The following is a 21,684-nucleotide window of genomic DNA, read 5'->3' as shown; positions in this document are numbered from 1 at the left end:
CAGACACCGCTGTCAGATCTAGTATTAACAGTAATGCTGACCCACTAAATCTGTCTTTGGAGATCATTTGTGAGGGTGACCAGGGCCATCTCCATCCCATGGCTAGGCTGGAAGCCAGACTGGAATGGATCAATAGCTGATCTTTCTTCCAGAAAACTCTGTAACTGTTCAACAACACCTATCTTACCCAGATATGGCTGATGTGAAACTGAGCAGTAGTTAGCTGGGTCAAATGGATTCAGTAATTTTTTTTCTTCAAAAGTGGCCCAACCAATGCCTCCAGATTCTTCAGGAATGTCCCTGAAGAAAGGGACAGGTTGATGACTTCCCAAAGGGGGACTTGGATCTCCTCACTCAAGGAAAAGAAAGGAAAGGAAAGGGGGAAGAAATGGCTGTGGAGAGGAACAGGAGAAGCAAGATAAAAAGAACAGAATTTCCCTTTTGAAAGTCTTATGAATCTCCACTGATCAGTCAATCATTTTTTAAATATACCTGCCAAAAGTGAATAGAACACAGGGAGGGGGGGAAAGGAGAATAAGAAGAAATAGTTGTTTCACCACAAAGAAGCTGGCCTAAATTTAGTGAATTAATGACATTTGCTTTTTTGCTGACCCTGAGTAGAAGATTCAGGACCTAGAATGGGTTGCAGATTTCTGTATCTCCTTCCTCCACCCCTCTCTTTTGCTGCTTCATTCTACCCAGACTTATGTAATATTATGTATAGTCCACCTTTCTCACTGAAACTAATGACAGTTCAGTCAAGTTATGATAAATCATTTCCTATCCAGATAAAAGTCAACCCTGGAAGTGGGCAATATCCTACTACTTCATATCTGGAAGGTGTAGGTTTATACATTCTTCTCCTTTGTTCCACTGCCCTGGAGGTACCAGCCTTCAGTTCATAGGAGCTCAGAAATGGAAGCACAGTAATTCAAGAAGATTAAATTCCTTCTGTTTTGTACATGCAGTTGCATTGAGGGGAGTTCTTTCCTAACTCCAACATGCCAATAGACTTTTTCAAGGGTCAGAAGGAGCTGTGGCAATGGAAAAGGATATGGGAAAACCTAGTGTGTCTTCTGTACTCAGGTGGTAGGATGCTGCCCACGAAATCCATTTTTCCTGTGGTGTGGTGTGGTTCTGCTCCTTTAGTGGGCCAATTGCAGAAACAAACTATTTTCATCTTCTAGCATTGATTACTTAGTCTCCAAGAGGGAGTTACACGCATTTTTAAAAAACTTATCAGAAAACCTTCCTTTTCTGGTAATGAATATTCACGTGAAGAGCCTTAATATTTTCCAAGAGATTGTTCTTGAAGAGTGCAAGACTTAAGACATATACCAATGCAAAACGTACAGTATTTTTGAATACTGGCCTACCTTCACAGCTTCACTTAGGGTTTGGTTTTTGTCTGCTTCTTCACTGGAATGCAATTCCAGTTTATATTGTAACTCCTGGAGCTGTTGTGCCTGCTCATTCAAAAGCATTTGTGCCTGCTGCTCCCGAAGTAATGCATTATTCAGTTCTTCGCATGCACTTTCAAACCTCTCGTGGGTGATCAATTTCTGATAAAGGAAATAAATTGTGTTCTGTCATGGAATTGCAGCATTGTTTATATACACTTGACTTTCAGGATCCCACTTGCCAATATGCAACATTCTAATGCAAAAGTTTTAAAAAACACTCAATATAACTGCCCAAGGGGCTTTCTTTTCTAAGGCAAGACCATTAAACAATGCTAATACCAGTTGATTTTATTTACCCAACTTCCTCAAAAACCTGAAGCATATGATGATAAGCTTCTCTTTCAAAGAGATTGTACTTCTCAATAAGAAAATCAGTTTTATAAAATCAAGAGTTAATTTGAACAGAGGTATCCCCACAGTGTTCTAACATTTAAGCCCAGACCCATACACCCAAGGACTATTGTGTGCAGTATGTAAAATGTTTCAGAAGGGGAACTGAGAAGCAAACCTGTTGAACTTGCGTATCTTTACTCTTGTTGTTAAAAACAGCCAAGCCAACTGAAGCTGGTAGAGAAATTTCTAGGTTGGGTAATTAAAAACAACCAATTCCAGCACAACAAACAACCAAACAACAAACAAAACAAAAGACAAGAACAAAAGCCAAGCTCTGAGGTAAAAACTATGATTTTCCATCTCCATCTACTTGCAGGAGGTTTCATTCACATGTACCTCTACCAACTGTGGATAAAAATGAGTTTTAAAAGCCAGCCCCATCAGAAATGAATACATGGGCGGAAATACAAAACAGACAGAGGAAAGGCAACTAATATGCTGCATGTATTTTTATCCTTTTTTCTACCCCCCCTCCAGAAATTTCCCCACACTTTTCATTGAAAAATAAAAGTATTTGCTGCAAGAAGAGAGAAGTGGTCATTTTCTCAGATATTTAGGGGACCGAAGACATTACATTGTGAGCCTTCAGGTCACTGACAAAGCAGTAAACCACCGGATGCCAAAAGGGCTTCTTCACACACTACAGAATTCCAATGCAGAAGGCACTTCCATGTACACAGGAAGTTGCAACCTGCCACAGATAACCATTGCCCAACTGAGCCTCTTGATGGTTATGAACATGCAAGGAAGTCACGGATGGCCCAGTTTCCCAGTGCTTACACAACACAGACTAGCACAGGAATGCAACTCCACTTGTAAAAGCTGCTACACATGATGACCTACATTTGAATTCCACATTAAATCAAACATGGAAGTACTCTCCATGTAGGAATTTTGTAATTTGTGAAGAAGCCTGTACTTTAAGAACATATCAAGAGTGGTGCGGCTAGAAAGACAAGCAAATAAGTATACACCAATCATGTATCAAATGTTTTTCAGCTCAGGGGTTCTCCAGCAGCAAAAACATCATAATTTAAGATACCGGGGGGGGGGGAATCAAATATCACACATATTTATTTACCCAATGTACCTTATGCTGTAATACTGAAGGAGACATGCCCTCCTTCTATTAATGTATCTGATTCACAGCTGGGGAACATTTGCAAGAGACAGTTATTTAAAGTGGTGAGGACAGTTGTAACCCACTGACTTTGCTGATATTCTAAAGAATACTGAATCAAACTGGAGTCAAAAGAAATCTCTCCTTTAGACCAGGTTCTCTCTGTTATCTTTTTTTTCTACACCAAATATACTTACAGATTGCTTAAATGCATTTAATTGCTCTTGCAAACTCTGGGCTTTGTCAGCCTCTTTCTTCATCTCATTCAAATTCCGTTTGAATTCTGTGAGCTCTAAGCGCAGTGACCGCCGTTCCACTTCTGCTGTATGCAGCCTTTGTGTAAATTCAAATATTTGCTTCTGCAAGGACGCTATGCTTTTCTGGTAGTAAAATGGAAACAATGTCGTTAACTATAAAATGTGCTGATTAGGCAATAAATCAATAGCATTTAATGCCTGGGCAAATTAAAATGAAGCTTTCTTGCTGGGGTTCACACACAAAAGTGAAGCATTCTAAATCTACTCCTACATGTTCATAGAAAAATAGAGAGAGAAGACGTTGGGGCAGGAGGAAAGGTAAATGGTGGCAACATTTACCATACTTTGAATAGATCTAATGTATTTTTCATCAGTACTCTGAGATAATTACAGTTAGTCTGAAATTAAAATCATATGTATAGGCTGTATTTTAAGGAAGACTGTATTTGGCCTTGAGCGCCAACCGCTGGGAAAACTAAGAAATCAAATAAAGAATTACTAGAACTAATACAAAAGTTAGCTATGTTTTAAACCTCGCCACCTTCTCTATCCATCATCTAGATTTACTGGAGAGCCTAATAATTTGATGCACGCTACAGAGTATGTTTAGAGACAAAAAACTAACAATTTGAAATCAAATTCAGCATACAATACCTATTGAATGCTAATCACATTCATACGAACCGTAACAGGGACTCTGTCATTTATGCCTTCTTTCAGGGCTTGTGCGTTTATTTTATGTAGCCCTCGAGCCAGTCTCTGAACTAATGAGTCTTTCTCTATGTAGGTGATGCTCCGGCTGCTGTCTGCAATGGCAGCTTCCATCATTATGCAAAGTTTATCCATGAGTTTTGAAAAAGAATTCCTTGCTGCGCTTACAAGTAAATGTCTGGAAAGCCAGGAATTCAGATCTTTAGAAGAGGAAAGAATAGCAAAAAATATATAAATCCATAAATCAAGAATGCTTGGGATTGTTGTGCTTTATCTTCTCTGAGTACATAAATATGATAATAGTATCCAACACTGTGAATATGAAAAAGGTTCCTCCTATTTCTCATATAAAGCAGACTAAGAAGCAACACTGAATAACCTAAGATAACCTTACTCGGAAATAGCTGTTTTCAGCATCTCTAACTTTTGATTAAATAAACCTAAGATCACAGTACAGTAGTGCTTTACATGAAAAGTTTACAGGAAGAACCCTATCTCCTTTGAACTGTTCTCCAGTGGAAACAGACTAACCCCATTAAGCTTCAAGGACAGTGATATATTCTAGATCCTGGGTGCAGAATATATTTCATGGAATTGTTCTGGGTGCTAGGAAAGACCAAATCAAACTTCCTTTGTGAACAAGTTATGGGTGCTAAAAAAGAAACTAAGGTTTAGATCCTCCTATATGTAGCTTCTTAATCACAGTGCTGTCATCCACTGCCGACGCAGTACTCCACTGTGTGGCTCACTCCTCTAGCAACAGGCATTTCTGTTTATGGAAGGTCAGCATCTTTCAATGAGCAGAGAAGCAGCTAATGCCAGAGAAGAGGACATCATGTGCAAATGGAAGAAAAATACAGGATCCAAGCCTGTGAACAGACATGCACTGAACTCCGTATGTCCAAGCCAGATTGTGTTCATTAAAATACACACTTTCAAGAGGACAATACTGTTTGTTTGAAGGGAATCCGCATTCACAGACACACATTTAATTCCACTTTATGCCTCTGATATTGCACACACAATTTTCCTTGTCTTCTAATGCTGCAAGTTCTTTTCATTCATTAATCTACAGGTTACAATATATGACACCCAAGACCTGTTGTGTAAGTAGACTAAAATACACGTATAAATACTGGTAAGTGAGCCACACGTTCAAAAGCAGAAGGTAAGTCACTGTTACAAATGTATAATCTTTTTCCTTCCTTTACTGACAGCTTAGATGTCTAAATCATTTGCTGCTTAAAACTACTGAGGCTTGGTACCTTAATGCCATACTATTTATATTCAGAGACAAGAGAATATAATTTACCTTATTCCAAGGCAATTAAAATTTTACAACTACAATTACTTATTTCCCCATAGGATTTTGGTAATCATCCTTCTCATATAATGGACTTAAGGCCCCAGCACACCCAACATGTTCTGCTTACTGCTAGATTCGTCAGGTCTGTAATTAATAATTGTGTTTAATGTTGATAAATAAAATTGTCAGTGCTCCTTCTACTAATTGGTATTCCAGATAACGGTTAATAGGTTTATTTATGCCTTAATAAAAGTCTTGTAATTTAGTTTTCCCTCAGCAAGTCAGGTCTTAATCTGTCATTACTTGTCCTACGATACTATCAGGGTAAGATGACAACCATGGCGGAGCTTATTTATATTCAGGGGAACACAAGATCTCCTGTTGCGAGAGTGAATTAAAATATTTGTTCAGAAAGTTTAAAGAAGAAAGGCTATCAAGGATTTTTTTTTAAAGAATGCCATCTTTCTTCCTCCCTTTGGTAAGAAAAACCAAAAGGTTTCAGGCAAACAGGAATACAACTCCTAGAAAATTCTTTCCATCTGGATCTGAAAGATTATCTAAACATTTAGATATTATCTAAACTAAATAGAGTAAATGTCTATTTCAGGATGCAACTAATCAAAATACTTTCTGCAAAACAAGATCAACACTCTGCTAGTTTTTATTTTATGTATATGTGTATATAATATGCATATATAAGACCTCACATATGAAATACACTCTATCTGGGATTCACTTGATATTGGCAGAGATCCAAAGAGCTACTTCAGGTGTACTCAGGGGCCTGGGCATCTCCATGTTTTTTCTGTTTTTGTTTTTTACTTATTTTCTTTGAATTGTTGTTGTTGTTGTGAGGTACGAAGTCGTGTCCGACCTATCACAACCCCATGGGCAATAATCCCCCAGGCCTTCCTGTCCTCTACCATTCCCCGGAGTCCATTTAAGTTTGCACCAACTGCTTCAGTGACTCCATCCAGCTATTTTTTTGAATAGCAGGACCAAAATGCTTGTGAGGGTCTCCTCTTACCAGCACTGCCCTCCTTTCCTCTATCTCGTCCCTCCTTTTTGGGGGCCCCAAACCTCTGAAAAGGAGTTGATAGGAGCAAGGGTTACAGCACCCAAATCTATTCTCTTCTTCCCCAGGAGATTGCTCCTTTTGCTAAGGCAACACTTCTCTTTCCTCCCAGGTCTAGTATTGGAGTATACCTAAATGCACTCTCCTTATCCTTCATTTAGACCCAGCTTCACGTCTTGGCTTCACCCTTACCACCTCTGCTACCACCTGGATCAAGGGCTTTAAAATGCCTTTTCCAACCTGGCTGGCCATCTTACTTGCCTTCATGTTCCCCTCTCTGTAGGAACTTCTGCTGGCAGTTGCCTCCTTGGTGCTCTGAGGGCTAGGGCTGTGAACCATTGCTATAACTGCTGGGCCATTGTTGGTGGTAGTGAGGGCTGCTACACTGCCAGCTGGCCTCTGTTGAAGTTCCTCCTGCTGCATCTTTCTTTCTGGCTGGGATAGTCGTTGGGTGAGAGGGTAGGAGGCAGTTCTCCTGCAGTTTCAGGCCTGGCACCAGTGGCATCCTTCTCAGCCATCAGGCTTCTGGAGGTGATCTGGAAAGCCCAGAGAAGGAGACAGAGTCCAGATTGGGTGCTGCTGAACCCAAACAATGCTGCATTATAACTGGATCTTAGTTGTCTACTTAGTTTCAAATTTGGTTTGCATTGTGGCAGAAGGAAGGCTGCTTTTTGAGGGGAAACAGATGAAAAGTCTCACTGGAGATGCAAAGGAGTTCTTTGGATCCTTGTCATTATGTGGAACCAGGGTGGTGGTGTTATTTTTTTTTTAAGTTCGCTTATTAAACATAACCATGTTTTTAAGTTCTGTTTTAACCTTATTTTTTTGCCAAGATAACTTTACCAGTGTATCAGGTGTTATTGGTATTAGATTTAACAGAATACATTATAGTCCAAGGTACTGTCATTCCACATACATATACTTTTCAGTCCTACACTGTTTGAGTCTTGTTTGTAAAGAACTACCACAGAGATCTAATAAAAAAATTCCCAAGGATGGGGAAAGCACACAGTTTCTAAAAGCAAAGCATCACCTCTGGTTAATTTTTAATGAATAATGGTTTTGACTAAAACAAAGAAATGTGTGGCTTAGAATCATTCGCTGCTTTGAAAGGTGAAATGAGAATACAATGCAATTCCTCAAGGTACTGTGTTCGGCTGTATCTATAACCAGAGGGAAAAGAATATATACACTTTAAGTACCTGGCCACAGACTATCAAGGAATTACAGTAAAAGCACTAAATAATTTATGTTGTGATGAGTGTGTGAGAAATGTCTTACACAAATACAGTTACAGCACAAAGAGCAACTGTCTTTATTAAACAAATGAAGCAAAAACCAATGAAAAGTGACAAACATTACTCTAGCGACATGGGAAGGATAGTATCTCTTTTTGCTTTTTAAGTTCTTTTTTAAAAAAGAGAAACAACACAAGGGACAAACTGAACTCCTGAGTAATGCATGTTAAAAAGTTCATGCTGAGTTTTAAAAACTCAGCTTAAAGGGCAACTGATCACTAACAATCTATTCAAATAACTAGCTTCATTTAAGTGGTACTGCTAGAGGTTTGGGCTTTAAAAATATCTGACTTGCATGTGAACATGAATACAAGGGTGTAGATCCAAAATACTACATTATGTGTAGCCAATTTTTGTTTTGTAGAGTAGGCCTAATACAATCCCATATTGTTTCAGAAGTACAGGTAAATTGTTCAAGAAACATGTCAGAAATATATTTAATCTGCATGGAACTAGTTATGTTGTTCTTAAGCTCCTGCCACACCAAACAAAAGTTAGTTGAGAATGTTTAGTATCAGGACCAGCACATGATTTCGGAATTGTACCACAATGTCCTTGGCATAAGATGTTAGAAACAATATCCATAAGTGAAATCAACTGCCTAGCTAATGCCAAGTTGCACTAATTTCCACCAATCAAACTAGAAAGTGCATCCTTTTCAAAGCACAGCCAATATGCCAGGACAACTGTGGATTTGCCATATTCCTAGGAATGCATGACCAAGACCATGTCCACCCACTTGTAGCATGCTGAAGATACTATTGGATAACTGACTGATAGAATGGACCAGCTGGTCAATATGATCTTTGTGGGAAATTAGCATAAATTATGTGTTTTCCATGAGATGTCACTCAATTATGGGCATGCAATCTTGGCACAATCTAGCAAATTCTCAGCAACAAGATGCCTTTGCTAAATGGTAAAACACACTTGCCTGGAACTTCATTGATGTATACCTCATGAGCTGTTAACAAGTTGTTACTAGGGCCTGGATTAATAACTGCTGCACTGATAGCTTGGACCATTTTATCTAAAACCCTATATACTTCTGAGGCCAATTGTATCTTCTCTTGTAGTAACCCTCCATTTTCTAAACTACCACCTCACCCTTAAGGGAATTAAAATGGGAATATCAACAGCAATTCAATTTTTCAGACCAAGACAATTCCGTTTGCAGACATGGCCACCTAGCTTTGTCCTTAATCTCAGAAACTGCAAAAGTTTGACCTTGTATCTGGGAAGTGAATGGAAAGGAAAATATTTTTCTCATATCCCGTTTAGTTATTGGAGCTTTCTACAGTCTTCCATGACAATTAGAAGTCAGAAAGGTCCATAGGATGCTACATGGGTATCTGACCTTTGTCAGAGGCAGTCAAAACAACCTACATGGCCGTAGGTTGAATCGCACACAGATACACACAAACATACACACACAATCAATGACTAGGTTAATTTGGGGTTTATTTCTCAATTATGAGCCAGCAATAATTTATGCTACTCACAACGAGTTCATAGGAACTGTTGGAAATATTGCATGCTTCCTACATAGCAACAAACAACAGGATGCCATTATACAAATGAACCTTGAAAGCTCATGGTCTCAGGCAACTCTTGCTTTTTCCTTGTGTGCAGTTCATGTATTCCCTCTCCTGCAGCAAAAACTTTGGTTTATAATGACATCAAAAGCGTGGACTATGGCTCATAAGCATTACCTGTCTTGCTAAGAACTTCTTGAAGCTCTACCATAGAACTCAGAACTGATGCAAGAAGGTCAGGACTGGTAAACCAGTTCGAAGCTTGAAGATAATAGATTTGTTCCTTTTCTTGCCCTATAATACAAAACGTTTTTAAAAAGCAATAGTATGTCACAAAAGTATGTTTTTTAAAAATTCTTCTCAGAACAGTATTATGAACATTGTGAAATAGATTTGAAAACTTAAGTCAGTGGCTACAACATATTAAAACCTAAAATTATTCCAAGACATTTTCAACTGCGTTAACGAACACTTTAAAATGCTTTAGCTGCAAACAAAAGGCAAATAATTTTGTTTGCCACCCTCTTCATTTAGAAAAATTTCTTATTTTCTATAATCAGCAAGCCTATAACTACAAGGCATTAATTTCAGCAGTTTAAGAACTGATCTTAACATTTATTTCTTGAAGTCCTATAAATCCACTAGAAAAAGTTATTGCTGGAATTTCCCAGAATTCTTATAACTTTTCCATGATAATACAAGGCACCAGATAATACACAAAAAAATCATAGTCCAGCCTGGTAATTACATTTTGCATTTTATTTATTTAAACCACTTAGTAAAAATCCAGGAATACTTATACAGACTACAGACGTAAGGTGGCATTATTTACAAACTGTGGAAACAGGGGAATCTACTTTGTATTAACCATGGTTCATGCCAATGCAGATGTAATGCTACATAGCTAAGCTATGGAGGGAGGGTGAACTGGGGACAGGGAAATAGAATGCCTGCACATTCCCCAATTCCTAACCATGGTTATATCCATACTAGCCTAGAGTAATTCAGATTCAGTTTACCAAAGATTAAAATAATGGGTGCTCCTGTGCCTTTAATATCACCACTGGGGAGTAGTAGTTTCAATTAATACACTGGATTTGGTTTAACAGCTTAAACATTTCCCCCTTAAACTGTGAAGCTGATGCCCTGTATTGCCTTGGCATAATATAATTGTTATTTAAGTACTGAAAGTGCAGTTTGACACAAAACATATCAATCATCTGCTGATTATCTTACTTGACAGATTCTGTACATCCTCTGAATCTCCTATGCAGACCAAAATTCCTATGCCTTCTCTAAAGCCATCCACCCACGAGAAAAGGGCACTGCATGACTGGCCCAGCATCTGAAGTCTATTGGCTGCTAGCACTGCAATGACGCCTTTACGGAAGAGACGTATCAAGCCTTTGTAATGTCTTTTCTTCTGCATCTTGTCCTCACAGTGCTTCTTTTCTTCTGTATCAGCCAGTGCACTGGCTAACGTCCTAATCTCATGCTTGAAAACTTCACAGGTGTTGAACTGATCCTGCAGGAAATCTCTCTGCGTGGATAAGGCACAGGACCGGCTATAGAGAGGATACAAGGCACCAGATAACAGGGCACAAGCTGCCAGCAAAGCAGTATGCTCCTTTTCAGTCTTTGTCAATACATTTTTCAAGTGCGAATTTTCAAGGAGCAACTGCTCCTGTATTTTTTCTGCAGCAGCTAATTTCTCTTTGGCTTTTTCTGCTATTTCTTGATATTTCTGTAATAAGGGGAAAAAAATTAAAGGCAAGAAGAACTGTCAATCCCAGTTTATATCTACTGAACTAAAACAAATTTATCTACAGGGGAATCCTCCTGGATCAAGTCCTAATATAACTAAAAGTACTGCCTCGCTTTGTAATTAGCCCTCAAAACCCAATCTCTGTCAAAAGACAGTAAAAGTAAAATGGCCCTCACGCCACCCCCACCCCCCAAAAAAAAACCCTTCATTTTCTTCCCCAATGATCAAAGTAACCATCACTTTCTTGGACCTTGAGAATAAAGCTGCAAACCACTCTGATGTAGTCATTTTAGAGAAGACTGGGATACTCCTTGTTCCTTGGTTCAGCATTCCCTGAACTGTGAAATGGGAAATAGCTCGAACTGTTCCCCTGAGGAAGTCTGACTCCTAGAAAGGCCCAGCAGAACACTCAAAGCCCCTGACAAGTGTACAGAGATCAAATAAATCAACCTACCAGAGTTCCAAGCCTCCAGGGGCAAAATTCAGAACTGAAATAGGTTGTGTGTGGGCATTTATTTAACCTCTGTACATGTGCTAAGCACTATCCAAGTCTCTAGTGGCAAAATCAAGACACTACAGCCCTCTGCTGAAATGGCATATACCTTGGACACTAATGACAAACTGGAAAGCTTTGTTACCTTATTAACCTATTACTTAGGCACCTAATATTGGGGGGGTACTTGTTCTGCAGAATACTTAGCAGAGTGGCTAATACAGGTCAACAATGCACTAATCATCTCATCTACAAGCCACAGGAAATGAGGACCATAAGTCAGAAAGAACAATCATGTTGGTTTACAGTGCAGAAGCCACACGGCTGGGATAAGTTAGTTTAACAAAAGAGAATAGTAAACCAGGGAAAACCTGGAGAGGCAGAAATAGATAGGCAGCAGCTGGGAAGAGGAGACCAAAGGTGATCTTTTAATTACTTTGTAAATCAACCCCCTACTTATATATTCACAGATTAATTATGTCTCAGGCAGAATTGTATTTTCAAGAGAACACTCTTTGTTTTATTTGATCAATCACTTATTGTTTTAATTTTCACATACATAAAACTTGCAACTCTAAGAAGCTCTAAAATGAATACATAAGAAGTTAGAAACAGTGAAGTATGTTAACTAGTTGAATGATTTAAAATGACTCATGTTTCATGGCCTAGAAACAAGTTGCTAAGAATGTAATCATTTTTTAAAAGCAAAATACATAATTTCCTACCAAACTGCAACTGGGTTGGTGTTCCTGCTTGGCTGGCTAGTTAAACTGACACATGTGAACAGAGATGCCAAAGCTACGGTAGAGCTCAGATAAAGTTCTACCGCACACCTTCCACAGTTCTGAGAAATATCTACCAAGCTCAGACCAGTCTAGAGCTAATCTTTCCATACCACCCAACACTGTCATCCCCATCATAATCATGGGAAAGCTTGCTGTAGGATGAGGGGAAGTACTTCAGATTGCCCAGTCATGTACCACTCAGCTTTTCTATATAAAGGAAAATGCTGAGATGTGGCAGTACATCCTTTGCTGTTATCACAACGTGCTTTTCCCTCCCATTCAGCAGCCCTTATAGGACCATGACAGGCTAGGAATAGAGACAAGTTAGGAACAGGAAACAACTAATCCCCCCTCCCCCGCATTTAGGAACTTATGAAAGTGGAGGTTGGATAAAAGATGCTGGCCTGAGTGCACACATATATTTGGGCCTCCCTTTTATGAAAGTACTAGGATTAAAAATAGGCATCTGAGCAGTAAACCACCGGCTACATCCTCCATTTAAAATGAAAGTTGGGGAATCCCCAAAAGTGGATTCACCAACATATGTAGTGCTACCTACTGGAGAACAATCAGCAGGCCACCAGCAAAAATATATATATGAAGGTGAAGAAGTGCGATCTCCACCTCCAATGTCCCACCCACGTACCCACCTCCATCTCCCTTCCCCCAGGGATGGGAGGTTTTGTTTTGTTTTTTCATTAATAGTAGCAATAACAACATACCAGGGAAACTATGTTGTTTATTATGAAGGTTTTCTGCACACCAAGAAAAGAGGATAATGAGAAAGTCCTGCAAGATCAACGGTCAAACTATGCAGTAGTCCTGAGAAGCTGTTTATAGCACCACCTGCTCTTAGGAAGGATGTGCCCGAAACTCACAGGGCTATTGACAATACTTATTTGTGATACAGACTGGAATTTTATGGCAGGTTCAGGTTGAAGATTGGGAGAAAAGAAAGCAGAATCTACAATAAAAACCAGGATTTAAAATAAATGTTCAGCTCAAGAATCTGATGACATCAATTACACATTTTGCACTGGGACATCATGCCTGTGATTCAGGTGTCCCAGACAAACCAGAGACTGAATTGTCAAAGGCTTTCATGGCTGGAGTCAGCTGGCTGTTGTGGGCTTTCTAGATTGTGTGGCTGTAGTCTGGTAGTGTGAGTTCCTGATGTTTCTGAACTGTGGCTGGCATTTTCAGAGGTAGCAACTTTGGCACAGAGAGATTCCCATCTTGCTGATTCCTACTTCTGAAGATGGCAGCCACAGTTACTGCCAAAACTTCAGGGACTAAAATTACCAGACTACAGCCACTCAGCATAGAAAACCCACAACAGTCAAACCAGAGATTGTTCATGATAGGCACCAACGTGGCTAATTACTGGATCTGCACATTCCTTCTCCCTACCTCCCTTATGTGTCTTATCAAGACTTAACCTGGAAATCATCAACAAACTCCAACAAGTCACGGTATCTGAATACTAGCTCTTTTATGATATTTGTTTCTTACTGCAATAAACTGGAATGGTCAGGAACTCTGGTTGCTGGGGGAGCAAACTTAAGTTTGCTAGGGCAGCTCCATTTAGATGTAACAATTAACTAATATTGGTGCATCATGTGAGAGTGAAGGAAAACAGAAAGACTGAGCATACTTCCTGACAAGTTACCTAAGTTCATGGCCATGACAAAGAACTCCAATTTGTTTGTGATTTTTGTAGCAACCTAACATAAGAAACATCCCAAATAAATCAGTTGCCCATGGAAAATAAATTGAATTTATGATACCTTCTACAATTCATTTGGTTTACCTCCATCGGAGCTTTAAAATTTAAGCCCCTTTTTCTAAAAGCTGCTTTTAGTTCTTGAGCATCACACAAAATGATGTAACAATGCACACAATCTTCAGAGTACTATATAATTTGGCAGCTGCTCTCTGTAACTGTGCCAGGACAGGCCCTATTCAATGAGGTATTTTATAAGGAAGAAGAAAGCATTGCGTCTAACAAAACAAAAACAAAAACAGAAAACCAAAAAGCAAATTTTTGCAAACATTTTTGATAAGCACAATCAGGAATGCATACACAAAATAATAAAATATAGAGTAAAAAGGTACATAAATCATGGGAAATGGGTATGCAAACACCAAAACCTATGACTACATGCCTAAATGTAAAATGCATAAAATATATAACAATAATATGACATCTGAATATTAGTATTTTCCACTAAATAGAAATGCAATGGATAAATATCTCAATCTTTGTGAATACAATATTCAAACTTCCTTGTGCCACAGTTCTAATTCAAAATAAAGTCTCAATTATTTACATAGAGCTAATTACAACAGTCTGGTTAAAACTAGTTTGAATGTCTTGTGTAGAATGTGCTAAAATACAATCATGACTTATAAAAGAAAACAATCAATGATCCTTTGCCTTTAGAGGGAAAGATTTGGTGTTTCATTACTACCTTTTATGTGTCCTAATTTTAACAGCTGTGGCTTTTAGGTCTTGGTGATTTTTATGTTTCTGCAGTTCCACTGAACTTTATTGCAGTTTTATTGGTTTTACCTGTAAACTACTTTGAGTGGGTTTTTTTAGAAAAAAGACAATGTATCAAATATCATAGTAATTAAATGAACATAATTATAGGAAAGTGCATCTAACCTCCTCTGAAACCTGAACTGGTGTGTGTGTCTGTCTAAAAAGCCCTTAAAATGGAAAAAAAATCACCAGTAGCACTGTTTTAAGAAGTATGGGCATTCTGCTTCTATTGTGATATAGGTTTAGAAGGGTAGACTGCGTTTCTTCTCTTTAACAGGTTTGTAATTGTTTTCTGCCCATACCTACATTGTTTCTAATATTTCCTTAGAACTTTAAAAGAACAATTTCATGAAAAGAACAGCAAGGTTCCCGCCTTAAAAAGACTGGCAGCCTGACTTCCTGGAGTGGAGAAGCTTTGAGAGGTGGCTTACCAGGTTACAGAACTCTGTGGACTTCAAGAATCTGTTAAAAAAATTAGTCACTCCCCTGGAGAGTACAACTCTATTTTATCTTGTTTCATGCTGGGTCTTTATCCTTTATGTTGGCAAAAAGACAAGACTGCAAACTGGAGACTTAATGACACTTGGACTTCAAAAGACTCCACTTTATTTCAGCTATTTTCTTTTTCTCACTTACAACAGTGACTTTTATCCCATTGAATGCACCATAGTCTCTAATTCACCTGTTCTTATGATAATAGTGCTGTTCCTTAGTTAAACAAGTCAAGTCTTTCAAGAGGAAAGGGGAAACACTCCCTAAACCTAGAGAATCCCCTTGCCCTTGTACTTGGAAAACCTTGTCATTTTTCTTAATGGATCATTACCACATATTAGCTTGAACAAGGGTAGGGTTTTGCTTTTGGGATGGAACTTTGATTCTGTCAATGCTAACTGGATTATATAGGTGCAAGCAGTTTAATACAGTGACAGTATTTAAAAATGGTTTTCCTACAATGTTTCATGTACCCTGTATGGTAGACTGCACCCAGATTAACAGGGTCACTTACAGTACAATCCTAATCAGATTTATTAATCTACCCTTATAAATACACCAGAGTCAATGGGCTTAGAAACACGTAACTCTGGACAGAACTGCATCATCTCAGTAAATGTGTGGCAGAATTAAATTTGAAGCACACAACCACTGTAGCAGCAGTTCTTAAACTATGGACCTTGATCCAAAAGGGGGTTGTTACATTCTTGACAGCTGGTTGTGAGGTCAAGAGGGAAGTGTCAAATGTGGAAACCAAATCTGAATTTGCCTCTGCCTAGTGTGCAAAATGACCATGAAATTAGCCTTTTGCTCAGTAATTATGGTAAGGATGGTCAGGAAATACTCCAGCTCCGTATCTCACTTCTCAAATAGTAAAATACCATTGGGCCTTCTCAAGAGCATGTTTAACTCATTCCCCTCTGCCTCCCTCGAAGGCAGGTTTCTCAATCGTCCGCTGGAGCTAAGTGTATGCCCCTGTGATAATGCCCGACCTGAGACAATTTCACATATCTTACTATATTGTCCTTTTTATGAAAGCATCCAGAAATATCTAATTCTACCTTTACTATCCCACTACACTAGACATTCATCTTTATCACCCCATAATAGTGACACTCTAGTTCAGGGGTAGTCAACCTGTTGTCCTTCAGATGTCCATGGACTACAATTCCCATGAGCCCCTGCCAGCAGATGCTGGCAGGGGCTTGTGGGAATTGTAGTCCATGGACATCTGAAGGACCACAGGTTGACTACCCCTGCTCTAGTTAAATTTTTGCTTATTTCTAACATGGTAGCAACATTCCTTTACATCTCTACTAGACTTAGATCGAACTATAAAACTACAATATAAACTTCTTCAGTGTTAACAGATGTTAGATTATTTTGCTTTATGATGGGGATTGGGATAGCAGCACAGAGCTACTTGCAAGTGGGGCCCAAAACAGCTTCAAGAAGTTAAAGAAGCACTAATGAACCTTAGAATACAGTTTGTTTTTCACACCAAGATTGCTGTATCTTCTCAATACACACATGGAATCTGGAGCCATACTAGAGTTCAAAAGAACTCTGGCATCAAATGCAAAATACAAACTGTACCTCTTATTTGTAAACTTGTACCCATCATGTACCCACTTGTACCCAATAAGGTTGACTCAGCCTTCCATCCTTCCGAGGTTGGTAAAATGAGTACCCAGCTTGCTGGGGGGTAAATGGTAATGACTGGGGAAGGCACTGGCAAACCACCCCGTATTGAGTCTGCCATGAAAACGCTGGAGGGCGTCACCCCAAGGGTCAGACATGACTCGGTGCTTGCACAGGGGATACCTTTACCTTTACCTTTACCTTTACCCATCATGTCACATAGCAAGCATCTTTATTAGTTAGTTCTTCGTCAGCAGGAATTGTGGGTATGACAAATATGCTACCTGCCTGCCAGGAAATGTAAACTAGGTTTTCATGCTACAGAGAAAGTATAAGCAGAAAGAAAAGAGGATTCAGTGATAGTATGGTGGGTGATGTAGATACAGATGGAATCAGTGGTTGATAAGGTGAAAAGGAAAAGATCATTAGGAAGAAGTACAGCTGAATATTTTAGATTCATATCTCTATACAGATAGCTTATTGATGCCTCCCTGACTTTGGAGGCGCAGGTCAAAAAAGTAGCGGGCCAGGCGTTTTTCCACCTTCGCCAGGCCCGACTATTAGCGCCCTACCTGTCCCCCGAACACTTAGCCACAGTGATCCATGCAACGGTCACCTCCAGAATAGATTTCTGTAACTTGCTCTACGCGGGCCTTCCCTTGTCCTTGATCCGGAAACTTCAGCTAGTGCAAAACGCAGCTGCTAGGGTCCTCACTGGCACATCTTGGAGGGCCCACATCCAGCCAGTGCTGAGGCAGCTGCACTGGTTGCCAATTGCTGCCCGGATCCGGTTCAAGGTTCTGGTTCTAACCTTCAAGGCTTTACGCAAGTTGGGACCCACATACCTGAGGGACCGCCTATCGCCCTATGCCCCTCGCAGGGCCTTGCGCTCTGCGGGTGAAAACCTGTTGGTCGTTCCCGGCCCTAGGGAAGCACGCCTGGCCTCGACCAGGGCCAGGGCCTTTTCAGTCCTGGCCCCGACCTGGTGGAATGAGCTCCCGGGAGAGCTGCGGGGCCTGCGGGATCTTTCAACGTTCCGCAGGGCCTGCAAGACGGAGCTCTTCCGCCAGGTTTATGGTTGAGGCCGGGGCTGATAATAGATCTATGCCTCCCCCGGGGACTCGGGTTCTGGACCCGAAGCAAAACATCATCAGGACCTCCTCTCCACCCGCTAGTAGTGGGAGGGAGGGGGGGGGAGTTGAGCTGCCATTCTTGCCATGCCGGCAATATTGGCAATGTTATTATTGTTTTATGGGGTTTTAATGGGGATTTGCGATATTGTTACCCGCCACGAGCCGCAAGGGAGTGGAGGGCTATAAATCTAATAATAATAATAATAATAATAATAATAATAATAATAATAATAATAATAATAATAATAATAATAATAATGTTATAAGAAATTCAGGAATACATACACATTTTATATTCTCATGAGGAGTACTATTTACTTACATTCATGACCCTGCACCATTTTCTTTTAGAAGCTTAACCTACTGACGACATTAGAAACTGTACCACTTCAGTATTGAGGTAAGGAACCTTAAGGTGTGAATGCTTTCCCATAAAAACTCCCTATAGTGTTTATAAGGCATGTAAGTGTTCTAGCATTCTCTAGACCAGTGGTCCCCAACCCCTGGTCTGGGGACTGGGACCGGTCCATGAATCAGTTGGTACCGGGCCACAGCTCCTCCTCGTCCTCCTCCCCGGCTGCTGCCTCGGGGGCTGCCCTGCCACTCTGCCACCAGCTCACCTTTGGTGTTCTCCGGCAGCCGCCATGGCTGGGGCTCCCCCTCGGCATGGCACTGCACAGCTGCTGCTGGCAGTGCCCCTCAGCAGGTGGCGGGAACTCAGGGGCACTGGCAGGAAAGCAAGTGGAGCAGGGGCTCAGGCTGCAACTTCCCTCGGCAAAAGACTACCCCCCCCCGGGCCTCAGTAAAATTGTCAAGCGTTGACTGGTCCCCGGTGATAAAAAGGTTGGGGACCACTGCTCTAGGTCAGTGGTCCCCAACCCCCAGTCCAGAGACCGGTACCGGTCTGTGGATCAGTTGGTACCAGGCCTCAGCTCCTCCTGGTCCTCCTCCCTGGCTGCTGCCTCGGGGGGTGCCCTGCCACTCTGCCGCCGGCTCACCTTTGGTGCTCTCCAGTGGCTGCCATGGCTGGGGCTCCCCCTCGGCATGGCACTGCGCAGCTGCTGCTGGCAGCGACCCCCAGCAGGCGGCGAGAAGTCAGGGGCGGCAGCGGGAAAGCGAGTGGAGCAGGGGCTCAGGCGGCAGCGACATCTCTCAGAAAAAGACTGCCCCCCCTGGGCCTCAGTAAAATTGTTGGGGACTACTGCTCTAGACACACAACTCTCCTACCTGCATACAGCTATTGACAGGGGAGGCCGGGCTACAAACCTTTTCTAAATATCTGAATTAAAGTATTTTAGAATTGTATTGCATCAAAGAATCTCAAAACAATTTCTCACTTTTAATGACACAAAACAAAACAGGGCTAATACCTTCTCTCAGCAACTCTTTGGCCTATATCTGTACAGATAGGTCCCTTTCTCATTAACCTTATCAAGGCCACAGGTAAGACCGCACAGAAATTTGTTCTTTCCCCTTTAAAACCAGGAGGAAGATTAAGAAAGAGCATCAGCAGTATTGCAGAAAGGTAAAATAAACAAGGCACAGGGTGTAAATGTAGAAGAGATAAGACTGGGCCATATTACGTTTTAGATAAACCATCTAGGCTTGGAGAAAACTGACAGGTAGACCTCCCAATAGTTTTGTTCCCTTCCCTCCCAGAAGGAATCACGATCTAATCAATTCTGACATACAGAGAAGAAGGGCAGGGACAAATGACAGCCAACTGGAAAGGGGAATATAAACCATCCTGATGTTACACTGGTCATGCCTATATTTTTGGTCTACAAGAAAAAAAAGGATGTCACAGTCTCAACTATAACATTTCTTCAGTGATCCACTTCCTGAAATGTAAAAAACCAGAACAGAATTTTTGTCACGGGTATTGAGTACAGAAAGATCATGCTGGCTGGTCCTTTGCACTTCAGGATAAAGACTGCAAATAACAGGAGAAAAACTGCAAAGTGACTTTTCATTGCTCATAATCTCATGAGAAATGTAGTGGGAAACACTGCTACCAACTCTAGGTAGAAAAAATAGTGTGCATCAGACTAATTCAACTTGCTGCCTCACTCAGAAGATTTTTACAGTTCAAGCGCTCTTTATTACTGCCACTGACTTGCCAAGAAACCTATGCCAGAGACAAAGGTTCAGCATAAACTGAACTTCAATAACTTTAATTCTACAAAGCCATAGGAAGAGTAGTCATTGTGAGGGAAAAGCATCTGGTACGCAGTGTAATAACACAAAGAAACCAATGTTTGCACTCTGTAGGTAACTTTTACATGGCAACTAAAATGGGAAATACAACTGCAGGATCCAATTAAGTCACAGAAGTTCTGGAATGCCTTCACACAAATTCATACACTTCCTCAAGAAAGCAAAAGTTAATGGTAAAAAAAATCATTTCTTTAAGCATACTGAAATTCCCAAGCAATTTAAAATTGGTTTGGAAACAAAACCACTGAAATAATATACTAAATATTTAAAGAATACATTTAGAAGTTTATGGTTTCTTGGCAGAAATACTGTACCTGTGCCCTTGCGTGAACTTCCCCGAGGAGTCCAGAATATTGCTGTTCCAATTCTTTCTTCTGCTTCAGCCAACAGCTTTCTTGTGCTTTCATCTGCTCAGCTACTTTGTTAAATGTGTCTTCTTGAGTCTGCTGAAGCGCCTTCATGGCATCTGTCTTGTTCTTACAAACATATTCAAGGTGAGATACCTGTATGATTAGCATAAAGAATGTTTGGATACATCAGCTTAGAACCTGTCTAGAATTTCAGTAGGTACAGGGAGTGATTTCTACCACCGCCTCATCCTGAGGGAGTCCAAAATGGTCCCCAAAAAGATGATCCTGAAAGCAAAGAGTCCCCCAGGAATAAGTGAAGGGGAATCAGAGCTCTCCCATGGAAAGAGATCAGTTTCACTGCTATCCAACATACTTGTAGATATCCTAGGTGGAATCCAAGCCAGTAAATTGTTCCTCCTCTAATTTCATACTTGATAAACAAATTGGCATAGCAGTATTAGGGTTTTTTTCAGAGTGTTTAAGGGCAAAAGAGATTCCTTGCACAGTCTGGATGGGAGAGTAAAGCAGCTCTCCATCCATTATCATTAAAATAGTGGTAGTGTCCTGTCTACTTTTAATTTGCTGCAAAGTCCCACTTAGGAAGCTGTACCCAATATAGTTGCAGTTTAAGGATCAACTGCCGTTGATTTATATTTGGCAGTAATTCCAACTTCATTCAAGCTTCATTTACATTGTTTGCATGAGGCTTACGTGGGTGTAACTCTGCTTAGGAGCGCAGTGTCTATCAGCTAGACCATCTGGGAACTCTAGCAACATATACAGTGACTCATTCCAAGCAGAGGTACTTGTAGTATGTTCTATCAATCTGTAACAGTATCACTGCTACGAAGCTACTTGTAGTATGTTCTACCAATCTGTAACACCTACATCTTTAAAAAATTTGTTTCAAACATTAGTGCATGGTTTTGGCTGTCTGGGTAACCTCAAACTAACACTGGTATGCAACTGTACTGCTGAACTTGAAGATGAAGAATCACTCCATCTATTCATAAATGTTTTCCCCTTCTTGTCCTTGAAGAGCAAATGGTAGTAGAGCCAAAAATCTGGCATCTTGTTTTGATCATAAAACACAATGCAAACCTTA

At 40.4% G+C, this 21,684-nt stretch overlaps 1 protein-coding gene across 9 annotated transcripts in view; it reads right to left on the bottom strand.

Annotated features, from left to right (window-relative positions):
* CCDC171 (coiled-coil domain containing 171) overlaps window positions 1-21,684 on the bottom strand; it is a 164,363-nt gene that overhangs the window by 76,363 nt on the left and 66,316 nt on the right. For all 9 annotated transcript variants that reach the window (XM_077345127.1, XM_077345122.1, XM_077345123.1 and 6 more), the window contains 6 exons: window positions 20,544-20,732; window positions 10,395-10,902; window positions 9,336-9,452; window positions 3,918-4,144; window positions 3,174-3,356; window positions 1,377-1,562 (listed from right to left, as the gene is read on the bottom strand). In XM_077345127.1, the coding sequence (XP_077201242.1) occupies window positions 1,377-1,562; window positions 3,174-3,356; window positions 3,918-4,144; window positions 9,336-9,452; window positions 10,395-10,902; window positions 20,544-20,732 (1,410 nt within the window). The remainder of the gene's footprint in view (window positions 1-1,376; window positions 1,563-3,173; window positions 3,357-3,917; window positions 4,145-9,335; window positions 9,453-10,394; window positions 10,903-20,543; window positions 20,733-21,684) is intronic.

Source organism: Paroedura picta, chromosome 7 (genome assembly GCF_049243985.1).
Source record: "Paroedura picta isolate Pp20150507F chromosome 7, Ppicta_v3.0, whole genome shotgun sequence".
Taxonomy (NCBI): domain Eukaryota; kingdom Metazoa; phylum Chordata; class Lepidosauria; order Squamata; family Gekkonidae; genus Paroedura; species Paroedura picta.
The sequence above is the reverse complement of the archived record's forward strand: the minus strand, read 5'-3'. Positions and strand labels throughout refer to the sequence as shown.